The sequence below is a fragment of the Mesocricetus auratus genome, unplaced genomic scaffold (assembly GCF_017639785.1).
Source record: "Mesocricetus auratus isolate SY011 unplaced genomic scaffold, BCM_Maur_2.0 Super-Scaffold_100009, whole genome shotgun sequence".
Lineage (NCBI taxonomy): Eukaryota > Metazoa > Chordata > Mammalia > Rodentia > Cricetidae > Mesocricetus > Mesocricetus auratus.
Genome location: NW_024429193.1, coordinates 20,726,630 through 20,745,747, shown reverse-complemented (window position 1 = coordinate 20,745,747; position 19,118 = coordinate 20,726,630). Strand labels below are relative to the sequence as shown.

At 40.3% G+C, this 19,118-nt stretch overlaps 1 protein-coding gene across 1 annotated transcript; it reads left to right on the top strand.

Annotated features, from left to right (window-relative positions):
• Positions 1-245: 245 nt before the first annotated feature.
• LOC101822784 (alcohol dehydrogenase 1) lies at positions 246-12,512 on the top strand. The gene is made up of 9 exons (XM_040751726.1): positions 246-326; positions 2,070-2,171; positions 2,671-2,809; positions 4,326-4,413; positions 4,505-4,724; positions 8,368-8,628; positions 10,349-10,484; positions 11,598-11,736; positions 12,369-12,512. The coding sequence occupies exons 1-9, from the start codon at positions 309-311 to the stop codon at positions 12,391-12,393; spliced, it is 1,128 nt and encodes a 375-aa protein (XP_040607660.1). The 5' UTR covers positions 246-308; the 3' UTR covers positions 12,394-12,512.
• The last annotated feature ends 6,606 nt before the right edge of the window (positions 12,513-19,118 follow it).

Here is a 19,118-nt window from a genome sequence, read left to right as displayed (position 1 = left end):
ATGTCTTTTAGGCAAAGGAAAACATCTCTTACCAGATAAAAAGGGAAAGAGGGGACATTGCATAGAAAGGAAGTATTGAACCTAATGAAAACAAAATGTGCCCAACACAACATCCCCCAGAGCAAGATTTCCTTGACAGGCCAGGGCCTGTTCATTCCACTTAACTAGCAGGGAGAATAAACTGATGGGCATGTCATAAAGAGTCAGATCACATGTGCACTCAGCTGACATCACAGCTAACAAAATCCCTGTGCATCACCGGCATAGACAGACCCATCCATCTCCAGCCAGCAGCAAGGACAGACAACATGAGCACAGCTGGAAAAGTAAGAAAAAATATAAATTTAAAAAAGTAATTTCAGAGTATCATATTGAGAATGTAATTTTTCATTTAGTTAAGGCTTTAAATTGTAATTAATAGTATCAAAATAACAAGATAACATTTCATATTTAAGACAAAAAATATTATTTAATAAATTTAAAGATTATTTGATGCAAGAAGGGAATTCTAAATAAAATATTTGAAATAAAAAAGAGTGCATAGAATCTATATCTGGGAACGTCATCACTTCCTCATTAACTTTTAGTAAGGGAAACTTATTCTAAGCCAGCTGTGACTACTAGGTAAATAGGAAGTGTAAAATGATCTTTATGAAAAGTCTGTGTTCATATTAAGATGCCATTAGAGTGCTGTTATTTGTAATCCTATATTTTTGTATGAAAACAAAGGTTAAGTCTGACCAGAGTTTCATAATATGATTTGACTCCAGGAACTTAGTAGAATTGTTCCTGTAACCTTTAGATAAATTCCTGACAAGAGATGGATTGATTTCAAATATTAGCATCATCCACAGAATGATTACATTATCATGCAATTGAGATATGGACAGCTCATAAAGTTTCTAGAAATTCTACAGAACAGTCTCTACTCCTAAGAAAAACTAAATCACTTGTCAACAGTTAGAATACACACATATGGCACTAAGTTCCCACAAAGTCACAGTTCCTTGTTCAATCAGTGTATGGAACCAGGACACAAAAGCAGCCATTCATTATAACTAACTAATTTGTGTTATCTAATTTCTTAATTATAAAGTCTATGCTTCTGTTGGCACAGATGCTATCTTAGGAGTGGGTCCAATGTCCGAAAGCTCACAGTAAGAACTTGGTGTAGGGATGTGCAGAGGCTTCTGCAAACCCAGTGTGACACCATTATCTCTTGAAAGGATGGGCTGAAAATCACAGAAGGGACCAGTTGTCAGTATTTTTATTCTGATTCACTTTACAGTTATATGCAGGATGGCATATTACATCTCAAAGAAATGCAGCTAGGAAAAAAGAATGACTGAAAAAGTTAAATGGAAACCCGATTATGTCAACTAAACAAGAATTGAGGGTCCAGGGAATCCCAGGCTCTTGGGTACAGGGTAAATAACAGCACTGTGATGATCACTGGTTTGTGTTTATATTGCCTAGAACAGCAAAATAATAACAAAACCAGGTGTGGTACAACATCTCTGAAACCCCAGCACTAGGAAGGCCAAGACAGAAAGGTTCCTGGTTCAAGGCCAGCCTGGGCTGCTTATTGGGGTTCTGTCCCCAGCATTTCAAAAATGTATTAATAATTATAATTTAGAATTAAACATATACCGAATAATTTTCTTCAGACAACCTCTTTCAGAACAGTGCCAGTGACTATCAAGGAAAAAAGTAGCATAAGCATGGCCTGAAAGAGCATACACCAATTCATCTAGGTGTACTACATTAAGGTGAATTTTCCTGACCTTGGGCTGAGGTGTCACCAGTTTTTAAGGGTCTTTTAGCTCTTAGTAAATGAGAAGTGTCTGTTTTTATGTAACAATGGGAGGCAGACCCCAGGACAGATCTAGGTGTACTATATTTATTTGAATTTTCCTGACCTTGGGCTAAGGTGTCAGCTGTTTTTTCAGGTCTTTAGCTCTTTGTGAATGAGAAGCTTCAGTTTCTGTGTAGCAATGGGAGGCAGACCCCAGGACAGCTCTCATGGAGCAGTGATCTCCTTGGAGATGAAGTAACCCTTTGTCTCCCAGGTAATCAAGTGCAAAGCAGCTGTACTATGGGAGACTAACAAGCCCTTCTCCATCGAGGAGATAGAAGTTGCACCCCCCAAGGCCCACGAAGTTCGCATTAAGGTAACACAACCTTTGACGTCTATAACGTTAGGTTTGAAAAACTCAGAAAACAGTCTGTTGCTGAGGGAAGCTATTGATAACAACTGCTCATAGTTTGAAGTGACTAAAAAGTATGTTTAACATAATCCCTGAAAAAATTTTAATGTGTTTATTTTTTTTGTAAATTCATAGATATCTTGATTCAAAAAAGCAATTAATATTAGGTAATTTCTTGGTGCTCATTTCCTATTTCTATTTCCATAACACACCATGCACTTTTGTATATTGTATAAAATACATATTTTAGAGTAACTTAATCACAAGATGATCATTGACACTTAAGCTGTGTAATTGGGAAACGATAGATGAAAGCACGGGGAAATCATGGGCTGAAATCGAATCTTTGAATTTGGAAGCAATAAGAAATGTTAGGAAACTCCTTGGAAGCACAAGTTCAGAACAGTGTGTTAAACACCACAGTTGGGGACTTCGCTAAGTGAACTCATTCTCTAATTTACAGATGGTGGCCACGGGGATCTGCCGCACAGACGACCATGCCGCTACTGGAAACTTTGTCACACCTCTTCCTATAGTTTTAGGCCACGAGGGAGCTGGTATTGTGGAGAGCGTTGGAGAAGGGGTGACTTCTGTAAAACCAGGTACAGAATCCTTTACCCTCGGGACTTGTGTTCTGGTTTGGATGCCAAAAGTGTCCTTCCTAAGAGAGGAAGCTGAGGCAGTGGGAGATGTAATTACTTATCATAAATAATTAACAAAAAGCAAAAGTCACTTATTTCTTAGAGAAAATATATAATTCATTGTTAGAAACTGAGATTTCCTAAGTAACTTGCCACATTTTATTATGCTCCCTCCAAAAATAGCTAAGATTATTGTTTTAAGTATTCATTTACTACTAAGAGAAGCACAATCGCTTTGAAAAGCCAACACCTACGCAATGGAGAAAGGACTCTGTGATTAAAGTCACATCCTGTTCTTCTAGAGCACCCAGTTGGACAGTTCACAACCATCTGCAATTCCAGCTCTAGGGGACCCAACGCCCCCCGCTGGTCTCCAAGGGCACCCACACACAAGTGGCATACACACATGTATGCTCCCACATGCACATAAAACAAAACAAATATTTTTAAAAAGTAAAAACAATTCACTATCAAATTTCTCATTAAATTTATCCTATAATCAAGTTTAATTCTTATGCTCATTAGAAGCTATCTATGTTTGGTTTGGTTTGGTTTGATTTGATTTCATTGTAACTATTAGACAAAATGTCAGAGTCTCCAACATCTTATGCTAGCATAGGAAATTAGCACTCATTTGTCGCGTCTGCTGCGCGGCCTGTGTCCGAGAACGTGCGTAGGGTGTCGGGGATTGACAACACAGAGACTCGTTCAATGATATAAAGAAAACTTTAAACAGGCTCCAAAAAGGTTCAAGAAAACCTCCTAAGAAAAGCTCCCACCAGAGAAGCTTCTGCTCTCTCCTCTCCCCTGGCTGGTTCTGCTCTGACCCAGAGGTGGATCTGTGTGGGTTTTTGAAGGTGCGGTTAGTCTTTGGACAAGGTCGAGGTCAGGGCGGTTTCCGTGGGAAGGCCTTTCCCAGGAACTTATTGTATCATTTTTAGTAAACATGTTTTTACTAAACATTGTCTTACAGCTGCCTACTCCCAGGCAGAAGGGGAAGTGGCCAGGAACTTATTGTATCGTTTTTAGTAAACATGTTTTTACTAAACATTGTCTTACAGCTGCCTACTCCCAGGCAGAAGGGGAAGTGGGTCTCTGCTCAAGGTCTGGTGTTCCCACACTCATTGCCTTAAGGTATATATTTATACTTAGCAGGGGGAACATCCAAGATTTGATTAGGCTAATATGTGTAAAGTCCCCAAGAGAAACTGAGGCACACAACTAAAGCTAACTGCTGCTGATGGAAATGACTGTTTTTACATTTCCCTGTTCTCTTTGGGAATCTTCAGGCACATATAAACCTGGATGAATAGCAAGGCTGGGAGGTAATGACCCATGCATGACATAGTGTGGTTGGGCCCTATCTCTTGGAGACCTTGCAAAGACACCCATCTCTACATGTGGGTCTCATGTGCTTGCTTTATTAATCCTGGATAGACATTTAAGTCGTTTTGTTGTTTTGTTATTTCCACTCCAGGTGATAAAGTCATCCCACTCTTCTCTCCCCAGTGCGGAAAATGCAGGGTTTGCAAGCACCCAGAAAGCAACTTGTGTATAAAAAATGAGTAGGTTTCTTATTGTCTTCTTGCACAATTAGGTGACACAGTGCTTTTATTCTGTCTCATATCCTTGGTATGCCTGTGTTTCACTGTACAGTTTGGCAGCGCCTCGGGGGACTCTGCTGGATGGCACCTGCAGGTTCACCTGCAAGGGGAAGTCAATCCACAACTTCCTCAGCACCAGCACTTACTCCCAGTACACTGTGGTAGATGAGATGGCAGTGGCTAAAATTGATGAAGCTTCACCACTCGAGAAAGTCTGCCTCATCGGCTGTGGGTTCACAACTGGCTATGGCTCTGCTGTCCAATTCGCCAAGGTAAGATGGGCAGGGGCCATGTAACCAGAACATTCAAGTTCCAGCCTCCCTGGTCTCTCATGGTCCAGGCTAGGGGCTACACAGTAGGCAGGTAGGGTCTTTCTAAAAGCACATGTTCCTCTCATGGCTCTCTTTTCTTCAAGAAAATGTTCTTTCCAAAATTCTGTCTCAAAAGCTCTCTTAAGATTTCTCTCTAACTGTGCTGGAGAAACCTACAGAACAGCTGATCTGACCTAGCACAGGGACCCCAGTCACAAAGTTGGGGAACCATAATAGGACCCAACCAAGCCCTCTGAATATGGGTGCCAGTTAGGAGGCCTGGGCAATCTATAGGACCTCTAACAGTTGAGCAAGCATTTACCCCTAGTGCACAAATGGACTTTGGGAGCCCATTCCCTAAGGAGGGTTAATATTGTAGACCATATTCATGAAGGAGGGCCTAGGCCCTCCCCCAAATTATGTAACAGACTTTGATGATCTCCAATGGAAGGCCTCACTATCCTTGAGGAGTAGGTGGGGGATCGGCTGGGGGAGTGGTATGGGCATGGAAGGATGGGAGGGAGAGGGAATGAGGTGATTCGTATGTAAAATGATGCTTTCTAAATAAAAATAATTTAAGATATCTAAAAGTGCTCTCCTCAAAAGTTCTTACTTCTAAAGCTCTCTTAATGATCTCTTTAAAATTTCTCTAAAGTTCTTTCTAAAAAGTCTTCAAAAGTTTCTTCTTCTAAAAGTTCTCCTGAGGTCTTTCCTATTCCACAAGCCCTCTAGTTTTTATAATCACAGCACATTTAACAACTCTCTGACTATAGGGCATGCATATTTCTCAGAACCAGGAAAGCAGGTAGGATCTTGAGAAAAGCAGGTGCCTCAAGTCTCTCCCCTAGGCATGACTTGCAAAACGTCCTGGCAAACTTAAGTCTCAGGGGAGACATGACTTGTAACACATGCTGACAGCTCATTAAAGCTATATCAAAGGGAAACCTAAGCCTAGGTAGTATGAGATCCAGAGGCTGTAGCTCTTACTGCTGATGCCCCAATGGGAAGGAATTCCTTTCTCTGGGGTCCATTTGAGAATACAAAGCACCAGCATATATTTTATATATGCTCAAATTCATAGTAGTAAATATTCTCGAGTTGATACCTACAATATTAATTGCTACTTCTGTAATAAATGATAAAGGCTCGTAGCACACATGGACCAACATATGTGCGTAGCCTTGGGACCAAAAGGGAAGCAGTTGCTCACGGGCATCAGAGGGTGTTTTTGTAGAAGAGAAATAAGCCTCTGCAACCCCAGCGAGAATTCACTCCACACACTCAAGAAAAAGCTCTATAATAGTATGCACCCAGTCTCCCGAGTTCAAAGAGAAACTGGCCTCTAATACAAATTATTTTACACTTACATACATCTTGAGCTCTAATCTTTTACATATGCTGTTGTCTGCAATGCTCTGTTATGACCCAGTCCCAAGATGCACTTTAAGCAACTAAATGAGTTTTAAAGAGTCAGAAGCTGTCAAGCTGGCCATTTGGGAGGTGAGATGCCATCATGGTTATCTCTAAAGAAAGCCAGCGTGGGGAGAACTGCACAGCAAAGATGCTGTCACATTATTTATAAAATATAGACCAACACTGTTAACTGAAGCCAATGTGACTGCCTGGTGAAATTTTCCTGAAAAGAAACCGAGGCTTAATGATGAACCAGGACTTAATGGCACTGTGACCAATGCTGTCCCTCTGAACTGCCTGATGTTCCTTGAAAGAGCACCAGGATGAAAAATGTTTTTTGTTAACAGTCAGCTGTGGTCCAGGGCTGTCTCCTTAAAGAAATATTTTCCCAGAAAACCTAGACTTTGTGTTACAGCTATACTTTTCCATACAGCCTCTGATACACCTGTTTAGTGTGCTGCCTGATAGTATTAAAGACAGGGTTCCTTTATCTAAACTCTACTTCTTGTGACATATTTCCTAAGCAAGTTTGTTAGTAGAGTCCTTACAACATTAGTCTATTACTGTAGGCTTCCTCTACATCATTTACACTGTTATATTGTGTTGATTAAATTATTAATAGACAAAAAGCCCAAGAGGAATATAAATGCATGAAGAAAATTCACCTACTTATTTCAGATGAAACTTATGCTCATACTGAATTAAGATAAAGAAAATATTTACATTCAATCATTACATCATATATTTATTTTCTATATCACTACCAAGTTTTAGAACTGGGAACTCATGTAGTCATTCATTCTATACTTTTGCCCGCTCCCAGCCTTACTCCATGAACCTGGAGCATGGCCACCCACTGAGTGGATCCTAGAAGACACAAGAGAGTTTAGCGAAGCATTTATTACATTTGATACCTCATCCCTATATTACATTTTCTTTCCTGTGGACAAAACCACACACAGATGCACATATGCATACATGCACACAAACACACACACACACACACTAAAAGGTATAAATCTTAGGCAAAATTTACTAGTATCTTTGAATTTATGAAACAAAGATCCTGAGAGATAAAGCTATTTGCCTAAATTTTTATTGCTTGCTATTAGGAAAGGAGAGACTAGAACTTCTCTCCAGTTGTCTGCTGAGTCTGGAAGGAGAGTACATTGTTGCTATTAACTTCCATCACCATCAAATGTCTTGCCTTTTTCTAGGCAAGGTAGAAAGTAGTGATATGCCCCATACCACTTAAGAACATTTGATGGATAAATAATAAAATAGACACTGCTAAGGGAAAAAGAAGTGAGACTATTGGGAACAGGTGATTGGATTTATCAAATAGCCCCAAGGCAATCAAAGTCATGAAGATCCTGCCTTTTGCAGTTTTGTGCCTTTTGTCCTAAATGTAGTGAGTCCTTGTGCACTTGCTAATCAGCTTCTACAGGAGGACTCGGTGCGCAAACCATGGGTTCTGGTGAACAGGAACTTTAATTATCTTTATTAAAGTACAGACCACATTTGTTTCAGGACTTCTCAATTACTTCTTTCAAAATTCACCCTTAAATTATCACAAAGGTTACACTGGCCCATGCTGAATTTCCTTGAAGTTTCATAACCAACTTCCTGTTGCTTTAAGCCAGGAATGACTTCTCAATGCTTCCAAGCCTCCTTCCTACTCTAATTACCCTGCTTGTGACAATTGACAGTCAGTGACCCAAGGAGTTCATGATCGATGGGTAGTTGGATTACACTGTAATCTCCTGGAGTAATCTTGATCATTTATTTCATTTACAAAATTGCTTTTGTGTATGTGTAAGATGCTATTGTGTGGCTCTTAGAGATTAATGTCATTTCTGTGTCAAATTCAAAGGTCATCTAATTTGTTGGTCTCAACTGGAGTTCCCCACTGGGAGAAGAATGCAATTCCTCCTGCAGAGAATCCAATTAATTGGTAGAGGATGTTACTGGATCATGAGGGGAAAAATCCTCTCCAGATGCAGCTTATATTGAGCATATTTTAGAAGCAATGATGCACCCCTTTGAGCAACTGTAGCCATAAGAGATTTTAGAAGAAGATGGAATGAAGTCTGAGTAGCCATGATAGAGGCAAAGCAAGGTGCCTGTGTAACATGGAGAACTCCCTAACAATCACTGTTCTATCCATCTTTTATGTATTCTGAAATCATAGGTGACCCCAGGCTCCAGCTGTGCTGTGTTTGGTCTTGGAGGTGTTGGTCTGTCTGTCATCATCGGCTGTAAAACAGCTGGAGCAGCCAGGATCATTGGTGTGGACACCAACAAAGACAAGTTTGCAAAGGCCAAAGAATTGGGTGCAACCGAGTGCATCAACCCTCTAGACTACAACAAACCCATTGCGGAGGTTCTCCAGGAAATGACCGATGGAGGGGTAGACTTTTCCTTTGAAGTAGTCGGTCAGCTTGACACCATGGTAGGTACTATGGCATGCCTTGAGATCTGCCCTTCTGCCATACATAATATGCTGTAGACAGCAAAATAAAATATGCTGCAGAGAGCTATGAGGGGTAACTGTCCATCTCCTGTTTCCTACTCTGATTGCTTAATTAACTGTTGTGATAAACTTGCATTGTCTCAGTTCTACAAACTTGTCTCAAACAACACTCCTCCTTAAACAGAGGGAAGTTTTCAATGGAGCTTTTTTAGTCAAAATCAATTCATCAAGCAAATTTAAACAGATTCTGGTCTTAAATGGACGAATATGATTTTCTTCCACATCCTTAATATTATCTAATATTTGAAATTAAATATTCCAAAAAGCATTTTCAAGTTGCATTATATGGCCAAAAGGAATAATGAATAATTTGGGGCCAAGTATTATTTTATTAGCATAAAACATGTAGAAGAGTGACTGCTTTAATAGAACACCATGTTCTCAACACCGAGACAGCACAGTGCCGGGCCCCTGCAAGCACCCAGATTTACATGTTGGAGTACCATACCCACTAAATTGAAGAGATACACATTTTGTAGGCTTTTTTGTGATATACATGACATACCGTACTTACCATAGAGTCAACTGCCATGTGGTAAGCATTAAGTATGGGTGGGCTGGGGATAATGATAAGAAATACTATTGCTAAATTTACAGTGCTTGTATTTTTGAAATACACATGATAATACTTTCAAATAGTTGCAAGTGTCATCCATTGCCAAAGAATACTTCTCTAGTTACAACTCACCCAACTAGAGACCTGTAGAATTCTAGAGAAATGACTCTAGAGACCTAACAAATCACCATTACTGGGAAACACCAGAAAGCCTTGGCAAAGTTGGTTATAGAGAATGGTGATGGTACCCTGACAGTGAGCTTTTTCTCAGTCTTGAACTGAGACAAGATGGAATAGATGATAGAAGATCCAAGAGAGGATAGCATCTCCTCTTTGGACAGAGACTCCTTCTAGGCTAAGGGTTCTGGTTTTTCCCAGGGCTATCGCCCTTCTGTGATTCACTCTCTCTTTTCCCTATTTGCTCATCTTATACTCAGTTGCCAGTTGATTTGAAGATCCAAAAGTCTGATACCCACATGTGCTGAGGACACCTGGTTCTCTAAATGTCAAAACCAGAAGAGCAGTCATCATGTATCTTGGAGGATTCTAAATCATTTTCTACTATTGATGCCTAAAACAAAAAAAAGTTGAAAACTTCCTGGATGTCTACAGATAACAGAATAATGTCAAACCAATGAATACTTTGGAGGCATAACCAAGTTATGCATGCCTGTCCTTGATATAAGATCCAGGGTAGATTCTTATTAAAATGGGAGCTTAAAAAATATATGACAGAGAACTTTTGATATTGTCATGAATACATTTTCATCATCAAAATTTCTGGCTCAGAGAACAAGCTTCAAAAGTACAATTAATGGACAAATGAAAAGAGAATTAACATATTCGTAGATTGCCTGACAGTTACATGATTAGGAAACAATATTCTCCTTGCAGAACCAAGACTCTCCATGCTCACAGTGAGGCTTGCTTATTTACTAGTTTGTAAGGAAGAAATAAACATGAATTTATTCATTCACTCTTTCATTCACAAAATGTTTTCCACACCTTTCTTCATATGACATGAAACTGTATTGTCAGTAGACACCACAAGAGAATTCACTTTAAATATTATTTTTATTCCAGATGTCTGCCCTGGTAAGCTGCCATGCAGCATGTGGTGTAAGTGTCATTATAGGGGTACCTCCTAATGCCCAAAACCTCTCAGTGAACCCCATGTTGCTGTTGGGGGGTCGTACCTGGAAAGGAGCAATATTTGGTGGTATGTATTTATAATTTATAGCTAAGGATCAAGTTTGGTATGTCTTATTCTGTGTCAAGGTGGACATGTGGATGTGTGTGGAGGTCAGAGAACATTTGATGTCCTTACTCGGGAACCATCAGCCTTGTTCTTTGGACAGGGGTTCACAGTGGCCTGAGGCTCACATTCAGGTAGACTTCCTGGCCAGGCAGTCCCAGGAATCTCTCCAGACCCGGAATTACAAGCTCCCCCAGCACTGAATCAATTGTTAATTGTTATTGGAGTGACAACCTCTTCCCCCTTCCCCTCCCCCAAAACACCAGTCCAGACAATGTAAGCTGTTGAAGAAAACTCTTAAAATTTGTGATAGGGAGGCTGAGCTGTAGCTCTTCACAGTTGGTGGCCTCTGGTGGATGGGGTGGGGAAGGGCTCAGTTTTCTTTAAGGGGCTGGCCACGGGGAGTTTGACCATGCTCCAATGAATATATATTGGACTTGGTATATTTTTCCCCCATGGGACAGGTCACGCATTGTGGGCTGAACCTGGTCACGCATTGTGGGCTGAACCTGGACTGGGGAGTGAGTGTGACTGGATGAAGTGTGTGAATGAGATGGAGGGCATTGTGTGAAATTCCCTGATAATCAATAAAAATATTGTGTCAGAAAACAAACAAGAAAGAACTTATTAACTGAGCCATCTTGCCAGATTTGAAGGTCAAAATCTTAACTCCTTTCAGAATTTCTTCCCTTTTAAGTACAACAGTTCTGATTTTAGAAGGCAACATGTTTTAAAAACATAAAAATCACTGTCCTCTCTATAGCAAGACCTAATGCAGGAAATCCCAAGACAGGATTCCCTGTGTCCCCAAAAATCAGCCAGGGCTTTTCTGGCTCCTTCAACTTGTATCTTTCTGAGGCCCCAAAATGCCTCATAGGATGCAGAAAACCCAAGGCAGTAGCTTATGCCTGTGCTCATTACTTAAATGTGACATCATAAGAAAGTTAATTCAGGGCAGGAGGTGACTGAATCTCTGGAGTCTCACACTTCCAGGAACTTTGGTTGCCTTGGGAAGTCTTCTACCTAACCCAGCCCCTGCAGTGACCGCATCTCATGGTGATGCTGCTTTCCTTCCAGGGTACAAGAGTAAAGATGCTGTCCCTAAGCTTGTGGCTGATTTTATGGCTAAGAAGTTTCCATTGGAACCATTAATTACCCATGTTCTACCTTTTGAGAAAATAAATGAAGGATTTGATCTGCTTCGTTCTGGAAAGAGGTAAGCTTCAACATAATTATAGGGCAGGTGGGGTAAAATATTGTTTTATGGCAGGGTAAATGGATAACAGAAAATGAAGGGAAGTGTCATAAGAACAAAAGTGGGGTCCCTGGGTTCTATCACTAGTTCAGGCTCTACACATAGACCTGTGAGTTAGAGCACTTTACAAACCTAAGCCTCAGTTTTCACATATCTAAAATGAACAAAATATAATAGTGTACCTGATAGTGCTGCTGTTTAGAATGAAGTTTAAATGAGATAAGGCCTAAAGAGTCTCAAACAAGTTCTACGGCCAGCAGCAAGAATGAAATGCATGTTATTACCCACTGTTACATTTCTTACACCAGGCATGCAGGCTTTATATTATTTAAGAATGCTAACTGTGAACCAAAATCTAAATGGCAGTCATATTAGGATGTTCTGTGTGAGTTTAGAGCTGGAGACAAGGCAAGAGAGATCAGAACGAGGTGGATTGCCCTATTACAGACTTGACCTTGGTCACAGGGTTAGACATGGAGTGGTTGGGAACCTGGGTGGATTTTCACTAGAGTCACGGCACATGCTTTATTCATTCACACAGGGACTGTGAGTCGTGGGAATGTGGAAATAACATCTTATGTTTCATATTTCAGTATCCGTACTGTCCTGACGTTCTGAGACCATACAGAGGTCTTCCTACTGCTGATGCCTCCACCCCACTGACCTGAAACACCAGTCACATCACAGCGTTAATTTTGTTCCTTAGAGGAACTTCCAATAAAGTCCTCATGCAAGCATACCACATGAAACTGGGTTTTCTATGAAAGTGTTTTTAACCCCAAGTGAGAGTTATCACACTCAGCTGGGAAACTGGTGGGTACCAGCCTTCCTTCTTATTTGAAGGACCTGGGTCATCTTGCATACTGGGGACAGCACATCTTGTGACATCTTGCATTCTTTTCTCTCTGGAATTCATGGTCACTGGAACTCAGTGGAGCAGAGAGATCTTTCTGTCCCAGAGCACACAGGATGATCTATGAGCTCAGCCTTCCAGCCACACTTTCCACTGTCTGTACTTTCTTCCTTATGAAATATGTGAGGATGGGTTAAAACACAGCATGCCAGTGAACATGGAAATGTTATCTTAAGTAAGAGCGAGTCAGAAATGCTGACTCAGCACCTCCAGTAGTGATATGGGATGGATGGGCTGCAAGTGATGCTTGTGGTGTCTAACAAGTAGGCTGCTGTAGGACTAGAGAGCCAGGTTCAGTTCCAAGAAAATTATTCCAGACCTGAAGAAAGAACAAATTAATATTTGATAACATCTTATGTCTACTTGTCAATCATTATGTTACCCAAGGATGTTATAGCCATACTGAGAATTCCCTTTAAATTTTAAAGTAACAACCTCATACTGATTCCTTAAATGCTCTCTGTTAATTATGTAACCATAGTCAAGAAGTGGATCATAGAATAAAAAGAGAAAATGGTGACGTAAGAATAATAATGAAATGGGGGAAGTTTAGCTGCAGTCAAATACTCTTCTGAGGAGATCTATGTGTCCTTGTATGAACACTTTGTATGTGCACTTTGGTGAAGTATGTGTATTTGCAATAGCAGGTATGTTGACTTTGGAGAAGTATGTGTACTTGTATGAAGCAGGTATGTTGATTTTGAAGGTACGTGTGCACTTGTATCAACAGGTATGTTGACTTTGGAGATGTATGTGTACTTAAGTGAGCAGGTATATTAACTTTGGAGATGTATGTACACTTCTATGAACAGGTGTGGTTGACTTTCTAGATGTGTGTGTACTTGTATGAACAGGTATATGAACTTTTGGAGATGTATGTGCACTTCTATGAACAGGTATGTTGACTTCGAAGATGTATATACACCTGTTAGAACAGGTATGTGGACTTTTAGAAATGTATATGCACTTCTATGAACATGTGTATGAACTTCTGGACATGTATGTGCACTTTTATGAACAGGTATGTTGACTCTGGAGAAGCGTGTGCACTTGTAAGTATAGGTATGAGAACTATGGAGATGTGTGTGCACCTCTATGAACATACATGTGGACTTGGCTTGTTCATTTCATTCACTTGGAACTCAGGGTCAGAGAACAGGCTGCCTGGCACTGCTATAATTATCAATATCTCACAAGACTAAGGCAGAGCAAACGTAGACAGAGAAAACGAACTGGTTTCTTCACATCAGTCTGCTCCTTCAAGTATCTAGCATGTTAGTAACACAGTAACATTTAAGTATCAAAGCTGATCAGACAGATCACCATATATCCCATGCGTGCATGCACCTGTGTGTGTGTGTGTGTGCGTGTGTGTGAGTGTGTGTGTGCATGTGTGTATGTGAGTGTGTGTGTGTGTGTATTTGCCCACATCTGTGTGTGTGCATGCATGTGTAGTTGGAGATCAGTGCTGGGTATCCTCATTCACTGATATATGAACACTTCTATGTCATTACCACCCATCGCTCACCCACCAACTCCTCCCGTGCTCCCTTCTCCTAAAATTATGATCCCTCTTTAATTATCATTGTTACACACATATGTGTATTAGGTTTTCTGCTGTTGTGATCAAACACCATGACCAAAAGCACTTGGTAAGGAAAGGGTGTTTTTCAGCTTACAGTTCCACATCACAGTCCATCAGAGAGGGAGGGCAGTGCAGGACCTCAAACAGGGCAGGAACCTGGAGCTGACACACAGATCATGGAGGAATGCTGCTCACTGGCTTGGGCACCATAGCTTGCTCGTATGGCTTTTTTATAACACCCAGGACCACCAGCAGAGGGATGGCATCACCTACAATGGCCTGGAACTTCCCACCTCGATAACTAATTTAAAAACAGCACCACAACAGACTTACACACAGGCCAGTCTAATGGAGGCATTTCTCAATTCAGAGTCCCTCTTCCAACTGACTCTAGCTTGAGTCAAGCTGACATAAAACTAGCCAACACAGGCATGTATATATGGGCACACACAGAGAGAGAGAGAGAGAGAGAGAGAGAGAGAGAGAGAGAGAGAGAGAGAGAGAGAGTCCAAGAACCTGTTTCCATCATCCCAGCCTCCATGCAACTTTTCTAATGGTACTGGGGATCTGAACTTAAGTCTTCATGCTCATACAGTTAACACTTTACAAACTGAATCCTCCCCACAGCCCATCATCAGCTAATCTCATCTAAATATAATATTTAAAGACATTTCTCACTCACATGCTGGTAACTAACAGATATCAAGATGCCTTAAGGTAATATAAAAAAGGGGTTTGAAACAAAGAGATTCTTAGTTGGTTGTAAATATGAATAACAAATGTCACATAGGTGATGCCACATTGCAGGAAAGGGGAAAGGAAGACATTAGGAAATAACTTTAAAATCGAAGTTTTCTTTTGAAACTTCAGAAAAATTGGAACAGTATGAAAGCTACAGGGAGATAAACCCTTCATCAACAGAAAGATGGAGGAGACAAGTAATCAGACATAGTAATGATTAGGTTTGGCAATGCACTTGATACATTTAAATACCCACAGACTTTTCAAATGTAATTGTCTGTACCAAATCCAGAACTAAGAACCAAAGAGACTGTTATTACCAAGTTGACTGAAGTCTACTCTTGGTCGTCCTTTGGGGGTGGAGGGGCTGGATATCTCTGGCCTCACTTGGAAATGGAGTTGCTCTAACATCATTTTAGAACTAAAAATTGTTCATAGAATCCTGTATTTAAAACACCTTATGAAACTATTCAAAGTAGAGATAAATAATTTACATTTATCCAGAATAAAGAACCCTCTGAATATTTGGTCTTCACTGTTTTTCTGGCTTAAGTTGGATTAGCAGATAGTGCTGTACCATAAGACTCTTCTGTGCCTTCCCACAAGTCAGGTGCCTCTCCCAAGAGACATCCCCACCTCTCCATCGACTCCTTCCTGTCTTTCCGTGAAGAGTTTTCTTAATGATCATCAATGTTTACACATGAAAGTTGAATTTACAAAGATCAAAAACTTGAAAAAATAAACACACCTGCAGGGGATTAATTGTATGAAACATTTTTCAAGTGCACATTAATTTTCTGTTTCCATGTGTAAAATGTACCCCGCAGTTAATATTTACAGAGCACACCCATTCATTGCCTTATGATTTTTTGGGTCAAGAAAGACATGTATCTCTCACCATCTAGACACTCAGTTCAAGATACCATCAGGAGTAAAGTCTGCCTAGCTCTAGCTTCCTGACCTGCACATAGATGCTTTCTCTTCCTTTCTTTCTTATCCTAGGGATCAGTTGTCCTCACACATTTCATGAGGGTACCACTCCACTCACAAATGCTGGAGTTCCTCCCAAAGATCTCAACCTCAAATACCATGTTACAAATTAGGCATCAACATAAGAATTTGTGCAACACACAACCACATTACTCTAGCACTACATGTGAGTAAATCTTTGCTATCAAGTTCTCACAACCTATTACAAAATATGATTAATAACAGCCTGAGTACCTTGCCTTTGAGTGTCTTTCATAAAAACATTATGCAACTCAATTCTTGCTATGTAGAGAGTTGTTAAAGTAGGTTATTCAAGTGTGTGTGTGTGTGTGTGTATTATATATATGTAAATATATGGTTAGTTCTGAGTTAATGTTCACAGTGTGGCTGGAACACAGGTGTCTGCATGGGTGGTGAAACAAGATTACAGGAGTGACAGAGATAGGGAAGGGGAGGATACGAAAATGTTCACAGTTTGAAAATGTATTACTTTGATTCGATTCTTCACCAATTTGTGATATACTCAATAGTTTCACAAACTGCCTTTGATTAACGCCGCTGGTCAAATTCTGACAGAAATGTAGATTTTGCTATAAAAAGCAAACTTAACCAGATGATGCAGCGTATAGCTGAATGCCCGGACTCAGAAGGTGAAGGCAAGAGGGCCCCATGTTTGGGGTAAGATCCTATCTCAAAAAAACAGGAGAGGGAAAAATAGACAACGGAACGATGGAAGGGAAGGAAAAATAAACAACATACAAGAAAAATATTTTACCATATGTGATGGGCAATGAATTACTCTCTCTAGTATTCACATGCTTCTTTATTTGGGAAAAATTCAATAGAATATACAGTAACAGAAGCATCCGGAAAAGAAATCAGTGTTGAAGAAGGATATGGCATGGTGCTGGATCTTAGCAATAATCAACTACAGAATTAGAGTAGGGCCTGCATCTCTACTCACCTCACAGACATATGAATCATCAGAGGTTCCTGGCAGTCACGTAGCAATATTTACTAAAATGTAAAATCATACATGTTCACTTCCCCAACAATGTTACACTTGGGAAATAACTACAGAAATGGGAAATCTGTGTAAACAGATAAAAAGACAAAGCTCTCCACTTTGGACTTTCTTTATAAAGTGAGAGAAACCCTTGGCTATTTTAACTGAAAGAATAAGGAATTCTAACTTCACATCTGGAAGGGTAAGCGAACAAACCACATCTGGTAGGATGCTTCCCCAACCACACTTGGCCAGGTTCAGAATAACGTGTCCTATGATGCAATCTTTGTGACAGTCAATACAAAAACTAAAAAGATTCTCAGTTATTGCCATGCAGCTTTGCATTCCTATGAAGAAAGGTAGAGAGATGTTCAGAGCAGGCTGAGTCCCATAGGAACCCAGTGTGAAAATCATGAAGGCGCTAAAGGGACCTTCCGGAAGTGCAGCTGTTTGGTTTCCCCTGCTACAATGGGCCCTGTGAGTAGAGCACTTAACACCTCCTAAAGAAAGTGCAGAGGAACAAAAGAAAAGTTTCAAATGCTGACTGTGAAATAAATTTGGTGCACTGTAATTGCTGCTGTCAGTGAAGTTTTTGTTTTGTTTTGTTCTTTTTAATCTTCAGGCCAAATAATTATCAAAGTAATATTAACTTCCCCAGATATCTAAAACCTCGGGGGAAATTGTCAAAAATATTTTGTCTGTGTATCATATAACTCCAAATTATAAATATACTCTTCTCACTGGATCTATTTAGAAATCTAAGACTATCTAAAACATACACATTTGTCATATGTTACATATGTAGGTACAGAGACCCTTTTCTCAAAGACCTTAAGAGAAAACATGATGCCATGTTAGTGAAATAGATTTTGGCTTGTAGTTTTGCAAGATTCATACAAACAATTTTTCTGGAGTTGTCTGGAAAGTCCTAGGTTCTGACATTTTCTATGGGTTGATTTATATTTGGATTTTCCATTGTTCTCTTGAACCTCAAATGCCAGTCTCTTGGTAAGATGTCTTCTTTGAAGAAATCTTAAAAATCTCTGTGTAAAAAATCTGGCCAGCCTAAGAGGACAGACCGAAATTACTGCCACTGCGGATTTTCCCAGAAGTAGTGCCCAGACGATAACTCTGTAAAATCTGGAAGTCCACAAACACCACCCATGTGTTCGGAGCTTTCCAGAAGCAGACAACACAAGGTGAGGCCCACTTTCTAAGCGGAAAGATGAAGCACAAAGCAAGTAAGAAAGATGAGATAGATAATCCACGTGGGGAAAAAAACCCTAATTTTTAAAAAGTGTTATTGATTGTCCCCAAGAGAAACAAAGATGCTGTATATAACAAGAACATAATGTCCGTTTTTGTTTGTTTGGTTGGTTGGTTTTTTTAAGCTCCTGGAAACTGAAAAAAATAGTCATGGCAAGAATGGAAAAGCAGAACAGGAATAAAGTGACCACAGTCAGGTTATCCTGACAAAGCCCTGGGTAAACTATTCCAAAGCAAGACCTGACATCTGGAGAACTGATGGTCGTCCTGGAATGAGGAAGGGATTCCAAGGAGGAGACTGGCAGGTCCAGGGTAGCAGCCATGGCCAAGGCAGGGAAACCACTGCCCACAGTGGAGAAGCTGGACTCCAGAGCAGCACAAGCTCTCAGTAAAATTCCGTTTCAACTCTTGCCTGTATATATATCCACTGCATCCTACCAGTCAAATGGCAATAAGGTTGACTTTTTCTGAGGGAAATGTACTACAAAAATGTGTGGGTGTGTGCGCGCGTGTTTGGATAACATATTAAAGCCAGTCTCCCCTTAGTAAGAATTGAGTTGCATCATGTTTCCATGAAAGACACTCAAGGCACTCAGGCTGCTATTAATCATATTTTGTAATAGACTGTGAGAACTTGATAGCAAAGATTTCCTCACATACCGTGCTTACAGGCTACATCTAGGAAGGTAGGAGGAAGTGGAGGGGTGGAGGAGAACATGAGGGATCAGGAAGATCAAGGCACGGGAAGAATAAAGAAAAGCAGACACCCACAGCTAAACACTGAACTGAACCCCTGGAACCCAGTGACAGACAGGGAGGAGTGTTGACCACAGGGGTCAAGA